Below are 10,018 nucleotides of genomic sequence, written 5' to 3'. Positions count from 1 at the left end.
TTTTGAGACCTTCAGTTGTTGTATTTAGTTAAAAGACATCTGTAAGTAACTTAGTTAATGCTAGGTTTTTCTATAGAAACTATTTTAAAGGAATGGACATAGAATTGAAAGTCTCGAACTTGGTCAATGGGATCAATATTCATCAGTTTAACTTACCAGGGATAGAATCTCTATACAAGTAAATATATTCATTAAACTAAGTATATATTGAAAACCGCTTTTAATGATTTGATTTAAATAATGGGCGCAAAAAAGCCCTTGGCCATTAAGTCTGACTTAACATTTTCAAGCGCCTTAAGTATATTTTCCCTCACACACTGTTTTATTTGAGCACACGTCTGTTCACAATTACACAGTTCGCGTTTTTTTTTATTGAAAGTGCAGGTTTCAACAAGAGTAACGGCGACATCTTTTGATTTTTGAGATGATTGGACAAAATTTCAAACCAACAAAAGTTTTGAAAACAGATTTTATACTTTATTATTGTAGAAAATGAGTTATGAAGCTATATACGACTACACACCACTAAACCAAGGAGACATTGCTGTCAGAGTTGGTGATAAAATACATCATATAAAAGATGTTGGATGTGGCTGGGTGATAGGTAACGATATCACGACTGGTGAAACAGGTCATTTCCCAGCAGAATATGTCAAGGCAGTAACATCTTGGCGCAAATCATTTTCTATAATAAGATCTGTGAAACAAAGGAATACTGATCCTGAAAATAAACAGACCAAGAATGAATCCAAAATAAATAACCATTCCATGATCAAAAATAATATTTCTTTTAATAAGAAAGATGAAACTCTTGGAGAAATAAAAATATCCGATAATCTGAAATCTATGAATTCAGAATCTCGACCGATGAAAAGATGGAGAAAGAACTATTGAAATATTCTGATGGTAAAAACAGTCGATTAAAAGCATTATTTGGAGTTCTTGCTGGTATTGTATTAGGTGCTGCTATCTTTCTGGCTATGTACTATAGTTTCCATTATGATATATTGGTATCATCTATTATAACAGGCGTATCAACCATTCTACTAGCTATAGGTCTTGCAATATCTACAAGATGCAGATGTATTGTGTTGCTGGTATTTCCTAGTCTAGCTACTGGCAAAGGTAGAGCAGCTTTCTTGTTTATTATAACTGGCTTGTTATTAATGGGACCTATTACTAATATTACCAATAACTCGAGCCAAGTTGCTATCAGTATGGCTTGTATAACAGAGTTAGCTTATAATCAAAGTCAAGCCCTGCAGGATAGACTACAAGAACCAGTCAGATCATTACGGGAACAGATCCAGAGAGGAGTCAGTGAAGTAACAAAATATGGTGAAGAACTAGATAAAGCATTTAAGGTATTGGAAGATGGAATTGACAAAGCAGAAAAAACAGCCAGTATTGCTCTCGACACTGTGAAGGATTTAAAAAATGTAAGTTATTAAGTATCTTAAAGCCCTGTGTTCGCCATTATTGTGGATCGATTTTTTTTTTGAATATGGAAATCACATACTTCCTTCAAAAACAATTCAAACTAGAAATTTTAACTTTTCTACATTCTACATATTTCTACATATCAAGAAAAGACGAGCCGTCATTTCACTTTCAAACGGGGATAATTCACTTATGGATTTGAAGGTTCAAAGAGAGACGAATCACAGACGTTCCTAGAGCGATCGATGAGGCCCGATAGAGACCTGCTTCTCATCGCCAGTGAGGAATTTTCCTACGTTGTTCGACCGAGAGTGGCCACAGTCGGCTTCCATACTCGAGTGAGGGTCGTGCGTATTTTGGCAGAGTATGAGCACCCGATCCTCGACAAATCCTCGCCTGTGTCCCAAAAGTGCCCATTAGTACCTGACCACTCCTGCAGGTAGCCGACCTCCGTGGTTACTTTTGCCAAAATATCCTGCTGCTCCTTGCGTCAACATACGCCTACATCCAACCACTGTCGTGCAAAGAAAGTCCGTTATCGGCCGCTAAGCGGTCGAAAAGGTTCTCTCTCGAGCCGGGATCGTCAATTCGCGTACCAGAAACGAGTCTATCGTGCGAAGAACATCCGTGATTGTTCCTAACCATGCCATTGTCCATCGGTCGGTATTCAATCGGGGCGATTCCTAACGATCATGGTAGATTCGGGACGATAAGAGGCGTTTCAGGACGACGATCCGACCGAAAATTTAATGAAAAAAACATTAGCCGGTCGCCCTTCCCTCGGAGGACTGAGTCCATCGCTCCAAATCTCCCCCCGAATGTATAGGGCAGTGCTCGTTAATGCTTGTATCTTGACTTAATTTGTTATTGTCGCTTGCATTGTCTTCATAACAAATTACATTATATTATATAATGGGACTTTAACTCTCATAGTTTAGTGAAAAGAAGCCCGACATATCTGGCTTTTGAAAATTTTCAAAAATAGCGATCAAATTTGATCGGAGCAACAAACATAAGTTGTTGTCTGGCCCATCCGTATATCACGCCCGAGGAACGAATGATTTGTCGGGCTTGTAGTATAGAAATGAAACAAAAGTTGAATTAAACCGATTTTAGATCTTAACTATGTTGGTTGAGGTGTTATGACATTTTGCCTGAATCCAAAGCTTAATGAATGTGACGAATTTCAGAAATGTGAAGGAAGAGTAAATTCTGGTTTTAGTAAATGCCAAAGAGATTCAAGAAGAATACAAGCAGATTGTAAGAAGGTGTTAGATCCTATTTCAGATACTGTTTCAAAAGGTGTCAATGGTTTCGTCAGAGGTGTATCTAGAGTATTTGGTAAAAGACGTCGACGAAGAAGATCGTTTTATTCAAGTACCCGTCCTACACTGCTTAAAAGGTATACTTCAAATACAGGATACAAAATTCTAAGTACTACCTTACATGATTATATGTAGTTTATCTGAAGAAAACTTAAGGAAGAAACGGGTCTTAAAGAAGAAACTAGGAGTAATACAATCGTAACGAAACAACTTGTATCCCGAAACGACTGGATACATCAATCTCATATCTGTTTCTAGCCTTTGTGTGTGTTTCGGGGACAGTTCTCTTCCAAGTGCAGTGGCGGTGCCAGAAGGGATACAGAGGGTGCTAGAAAAATAGCTTTCAATCACACACACACACACACATACTCACACATCTTTTCTAATAAATTTACTAATGTGATTTTTATTTCAGGAGAAAACGTGGTGTCTGTGATGTATTTAATGTGGGTGATACGATCTGTGGTGGATTTAAGTACCTCGGAGTTTGTAATGTTGTCACGATACCTGGAAATTTGGTTTCAGGAATATTTAATGGTATCAGATCTGTTATAGATGCTTACTCTAATTTATTTGAAGTTGGTGTCAGAAATTCGGGGAATATAGATAGCAATGCCAATTCTTCGCAATCTGCTGCCCAGATTGTTGATAATGTAAGATCTGAGTTGACAGACAAGTTAGACATGGCCACATATTTTATTACAATATTAACACGTATCATGTCAACATCTATTGTCTTGTTGATTATCAATGCTTTTCTTTATGATAAGCGCTATAAGTCTAAGCTTTCATTTGATAACCTTTATATAACGCGATACTTTAAAGAAATTGATGGTAAGAGGAGAGCTGAGCACAAGAAATCTATTCTTCCACTCAAAAAGAACGAGAGAAAAATGTATACAGACACCAGAGCTATTAAATTGTCAGTAGCAGAAAAGGTTAAATGTAAGATGGGAATAGCCCAAGTTCTGTTACATTCCGTCATTACGATCATGGTGATATTATTTGACTATCTTCTACATTTTACTCTATATCTTCTCAACAAACATGGTGACGTTCGCCTAACGTTTACTGGTGAATCAAATGTCAATATTCAGATTACAGGTTCTGGACTGATGGCTCAGTTATTTAAAATATTAGCCAATGATATATCTATAGCACAAGCGTATAATTCTACAATAAATATAGATGTCTGTCTACCACAACCTACAGAACCAGATCAATCTCAGATTTTCTTATTTGCTGTCTTGTATGTTGTTGCTTTGTTTTTTGTCATAATGCAGGGTTATGGACAAAGACTGCTTCATGCCATTGCTGCTTATTTCTACCCAGAGCGAGAACAACAAAGAGTCAATTATCTCTATCGTAAAATACTTGTTAAGAGGAAAACATTTATTTTGGAAGCAAAACAACTTATATTGTCCAATACTGTTGATGATGAACGGAAATCAAGCTCCAAATTACCGAAATGTTTTAAAAGATTACCATGTTGTAGAAACAATTCTGTTCAGACTTGTACAAATTGTGAGGAGCATTTGTGAGTATCAGTCAACTTGATGTACAGTTTATTGCATATATTTATTTTTTTAAAAACAATTCCGTTAAATCTCGTCTGAAGGAAATATTGATTAACAGGAACCAAAAACAAGGTTTTACTTACGCAAAGTAATCCACCAATTTACGTAATAAATAATGTTTGTGTGATGATTTTTGTTATTATATTAGATGTGTATGTATATATAATAAAATATCTCTTGAACTTTGATTTTTTTTAGTTGCGATCTAGCAATGTCGTTGGTTATTATGGTTGTTATTGCCAGAATTCCATTCCTTTGGCGGAAACAAACGAACAACCCGAACACGGGTTTATATTGAAAGGCGATATCGGTACAATGTATTGCAAAATTTAATTTAAATAATAATAATAGTGATGTATGAAGTAACCATCAGGGCAAAACAAAATTAAAGCTTAAAGCAACATTGTAAGTTAACTGAAGACTTACAGATATAATATGTATGAGATATATACACATATTATTATAATTATTTGTAAAACATTTTTACAAGAAGAAAGTAAAAGGTAATCGCCCATAGACAACAAAATCGACAAGGTTGATATGAAAGGAGCTTTTGAAATATCCACAAATAAAAGTTTGCTATCAAGGAAGAATCTCTTACCAAGAAGACAAGCACCCGAAAAATTGATACAGTAAAAATGCTCAAAACACATGCCAAAAAGAAATCATATATTGTATTGTATATTGTTGTCTTCTGTTTAGGTATTCTATACCTCGAAGTAATTTAACTTGTAGCTTCTTCATACGTCGGTGGATATGAGCAACTAACATTATTCCCCATGTATGTTGGTGATGGTGATCTACTACCAATAAGAGGTGTGGTTTCCCCATCAGCAATAGAAAATGTAGGTCTGCTACGATTCCTTCTTTGAACTTTATTAACAGGATCCTTACATGTAAAGAATACTATGATCGTGAGAATAAGTCCAAGACATCCTGGCATTGCAGCAAATATAATTACATAAAACACTAACCTTGCTTTACAAGTACTTGTTATAACAGTGTCACTAGAATCCATGAATGGTTTAAGATGATAAGCCACTTGTTCTGAAGACGCGAAATCGACCCGAATATGACAATGTCTTGTATTTGAACATAATTTTGAGGCTTTGTTTACGTCATAAAGGTAGCGATTGATATGAATTTTAGTTGTAAGCCATGCACTTACATTTCTGTTAATAAATACAAAGTAATAAGTGTCAGTTTCGGAAACGGTCAAAGTAAACTTATCATAATCTAAGAAACAGCCATTAATTTTGACAGCCATCTTATAAATATAACACGACAAGCAATCTGGATTTGACTTCCATCTCTTAAAGTTGTGCTCTCCGGCTAGAACATAAAAGTCCATCAATTGATGTGTACAACTTACGATTTGAACTTGAGACCATTGTAATAAATAATAATGATAATATTTGATATCACCGTGTTCAACATAGCTTGAATATTCCTTCTTAAATAACTCGGCGCGAGATCTATTAATGGGTAGATCTCCTGCAAAACGATAGGCATCAAACTTTTCATCCGACTTTAAAACCAGTTTCTCACAAAATAAAGTGGAGTATTTTTCAGTGATGATTTCCATATCTGTTGGTGCTGAAGAGAATTTGTTAACTCCGTAAACACCTACTCCAACACCCATACCAATACTGAGCGAAACCAACAATATCCAAACCCATAGTATTTCTATCCTTTTATATCTACTCATTCTGTTATAACAGAAAATATAGCCCCATATTGTACAGCTACTACATACCCAATGACCACAATATTCATCTAAATTGATAGGAGAAACATCATAATCATTTCCTTTATAAACAGGTATACTGATACGAACTGGTCTGGTACAGTCTGAACCTTCAGTACTCTGAATACTTGATGATGTCACTGATGGCGAATCTGGTTCGACAGTGTCTCTTTCCATCGTTTCTACAAATATATGCAACATACACTGAATCACAAATTGCATTTTTTGATGAGTTTACATAGAAAATTTGTCAAAGGGAAATGTTATTTTCAGATGCCAATCGTTTGATAAGAAAGATGGAGACGGTAGGAACTTACATAATATTTTATCTATCAGTTGGCTCTGAATTATTATTATTCCTCACAACCTTTAGCCATTTAAAGTTTTGTATTTGATTTTCTCACACGGTATTTCCTCAAAATGAAGTCATCTATTCCTAGAAATCATTTTCCACGAAATTAATCTATTTTGATACATTTTCAATACACTGTTTGTTCAGGGGCAGTTTGCAGCTAGAAAGAGGAAAAGAATAATTTGAATTGAGATGACAAATGTTATTGTAAATACAATCTATAACTCTTATCACGATTGAATACTTTATATCTCCATCATTATCACTGTTCAATGTCCATATGATAATTCGTATAAATAATAGTATTGAGGTATCTCACTGACAATGATACTGCAGTTAAACCACATGGTTATAAGAAATAAAATTGAAATCAACCTAGATACTATAATTAGTCAATATATTCAAAATTCAGATCTAAATGTTTCGTTCATTTTTTTCTGTTTGTAAATACTCTGATCCAACAAACAAAAATCTTCTTTTAAGTAGTGGTCTGTGTAATTTTGACCTTATTGTGTCGAAAGTTGTCATTAATCATTCTAGTCCAAATAAAATTAATAATAGTAATTTTGATCATAAACTCGTGGAATGATTTCAATGGGAACACCTCTGGATGACTTGTGTTTCAATTAATGATCCGTAATCAACCACGTGAAAGGTCAATAATGATACAGCAGCTGTAATGATGCTCGGTAAATGAGACATGTAAAAATGTATATATAGAAGGATTATGATATGATCCCTAAGAGATTACACTGCAGCTGTAGGAATATAACCATATCAATACGACGCATAATAATTTGGGGTTTTGTATGTATTTGTAAGTCAATATTAATTGTGTAGAGTTGTGAAAGTAGAAAAGAAATACTAAATTGTATTGTGTTGTATTATTGTTTACTAAATGAATACAATATTTTAAAATCAATTACGTGTATTTGTGTCTCATATTATTGTTAGACGTGTGAAATAAAGACACAGAAAGAACTCATTAAAAGGGATACAACTCTGTATAGTTCAACACTCGCGAATAGGATAAAGCGACAAACCGTATAAACCGGGGAAATTTTTTGAGTTTTCCTGTATGAATACAAAATACCTGATTACATCATGATCCTACACACTTTTAGTGAAGTGTACACCATTGCCCCTCCGGATATGAATGAATGAATGAAAAATTTATTGCATTAGCATAAACATGTGATAACACAATGCTTTAGCATGATATCAATATACATAATAATGTACATAATATTGTAAAACAATATAAAGGCATCAAGTTTTAAGTTAATTAATGAATAACGTAAATCCTGCTCATGCGACCACCTTTACATAGATAAATATATTTGATTGAAAAAATGTTTAAATGACATAATGAGATATATGTATATATATATGTGAGGTGTATTACATAATCCTCCAAAAAAAGGTTCATCCAAACTATTTACAAGGGGTTACAGATCTCATGTTCAGTCCAGTCACGAGATGGCTTTGAACCGGGGACAATTTTTATGGATTACCCAAATATGCATTGAGTTTAATTTTCGTCAGATGGTTGCTTTTAAAATGATGTAAAACATGTGTTTCTGAGGTTGGTGAAAGCTTTTCCAAATCTCTTGACTTATTTTGGAAAACTCAAATGGCTTAATGTATCAACATAAACTGAAATATTGTCAACATAGAGCACACAATTTTTTCTCTGTCATGGAACTCTTTATTTTTTCCTATCCCATGTACTAATTCCAGATGCTCCTCAATTACCTTCCATCGTTACTTCAAATACCTGTAAAGGAAGATGTTAAAAGATATAGAAGAATATTGTCAGTTATGGCTGATGGCAAGCCTAGAGCTGTTTGACTTACAGTGTAGCACTCTCTCTGTCTGGATGTCCCACTTACCATCCACACCTTATACCCTTTTTTGTACATCAGTTTTTTATCAACTATTACTGATATCCTCGGCTACAATTCACTATCTGGGTATGATTCCACACCTTCCTTTACTTGGATTGGAATTCATGCATGGGGTAGGTCAAGATAGAGGGTTCCATGACACAGAAAACATTTTGTGCAAGCTCTATTTTGACAATATTTCAACTTATGTGAATGAATTGAGACATTTGATTTTAGAAAAAAATCATTACGATTTAGACAAGTTGGCATCAACCTACACCAACCTGAGAATCAGTATTTACATTACTTTCAAAGCAATCATCAGGCCAAATTTGAAATAGACTCAATGTCAATGTGAATAATCCACCCTTTCTGCATGCAGTTGATTACCTTTAACAGTACTAAAAGAAGTGTGCTAGTGCAGCTTGCAAGTATGCAAAGTTAAATCAGTTCCGTTCACTAGCATTTTATTGTGGAGGTGAATGATTCAATCTGGTTTTTGATTAGTTTAAGTAAAGGCAAGAATAGAATAGATCTCAAATCCGCAGATGACATTGCACGAATTTGCATGAATTAATGAAAATGTTAACGGTAGCATCTAACTGACGTCTCTCACATGCTTGTCATCGAACTTTTGCAATTTCCATGTATTTATAATCATTTATTACCGATTCCAATGGTTTGTACAGGTGGTTACCATGGAAACACATTTTTATGACATATTTGGTATCACCAAAACGCATAAATGATGTAATAACATGTAGAATCCTTATTTGCATCAATTAGACTTCAAATTACTTATAGAAAGCTAAGATTACAAGTAAATAAGCTCGTTTTTTGAACTATTATGAAATATATGGTTACTATAGCAACGGGAGGTTATGATCTTGGCAACCCCCTAACTCTCACCAGTGGACCCTAATCAATATCTTAGACATAGTTGCTTGCCTGAAACAAGACTTTGCCGTGAATTTTTTTTCTGGGCTGTTTATTTAATTTGGTTGGCTGATTAACAGTAGCAAAAAAATGGGACATGCCAATGAAATAAATGTATATGATCTGAAAAATAAAAGAGAAGAAAATGAATTTGGCATTAGTGTAATTGGGCATAGGCATGAATTGGTTGTATCTCATGATTTTGACCATTGTAGTATTGTGCGCGAAACAGACCATGTTTACTCTTTTCTAAACACCCGATAGTACTTCTCTTTGGAGGAGTCAACTACTACACTACCTTTACTCACAATTTTGCCATTCGTCTTGCTTGTACGGATATTTATGGGAAGGGCTAAATTTATTCAAAGTATTTCATGTTTTCAGCTGAAGGAAAGAAAAAGAGAAATATAGTCGGAGGTTTTTTTACACAGATGTTACAGCAAATATCACTCATTGAATACTTCACGTTGTTGTCAGTCTTACCCAACTAGGAGTTTAAGTATAAATTTCGTGCAGTGAGTCATATGGAGATTCAATATATGATGACCATGAAAATTTTGAGAAAGTAAAATTGAAAATAGACTACTACCGACTAGAGTTTGGCAGTTCACAAAACGACTATTTTTAGATTTCGGGGAAGGGAGGGTTTGATTCTCCCAAATGTACAGGCCTAGGGTGGAGCAGACACTTTATTTAGAAATTAGGATTAAGGGTCTTGATATTGGGTTTTCTTCTGTTCTTATTCTGATCTGAAA

At 34.5% G+C, this 10,018-nt stretch overlaps 2 protein-coding genes across 2 annotated transcripts; one reads left to right on the top strand and one right to left on the bottom strand.

The window, feature by feature from the left end:
- Nucleotides 1–875: 875 nt before the first annotated feature.
- On the top strand, nt 876–4,306 carry LOTGIDRAFT_155733 (hypothetical protein; the record flags this gene model as incomplete). The annotated part of the gene is made up of 3 exons (XM_009068263.1): nt 876–1,439; nt 2,631–2,842; nt 3,181–4,306. 3 exons carry the CDS (start codon nt 876–878, stop codon nt 4,304–4,306), a joined length of 1,902 nt encoding a protein of 633 aa, XP_009066511.1.
- A 760-nt stretch (nt 4,307–5,066) lies between these two features.
- Nucleotides 5,067–6,266, bottom strand: LOTGIDRAFT_155732 (hypothetical protein; the record flags this gene model as incomplete). Its single annotated transcript, XM_009068262.1, has 1 exon — nt 5,067–6,266. The coding sequence occupies one exon, from the start codon at nt 6,264–6,266 to the stop codon at nt 5,067–5,069; it is 1,200 nt and encodes a 399-aa protein (XP_009066510.1).
- Between the last annotated feature and the right edge of the window lie 3,752 nt (nt 6,267–10,018).

The sequence above is a fragment of the Lottia gigantea genome (assembly GCF_000327385.1).
Source record: "Lottia gigantea unplaced genomic scaffold LOTGIsca_9, whole genome shotgun sequence".
Lineage (NCBI taxonomy): Eukaryota > Metazoa > Mollusca > Gastropoda > Lottiidae > Lottia > Lottia gigantea.
This window is presented reverse-complemented; position numbering and strand designations above follow the sequence as displayed.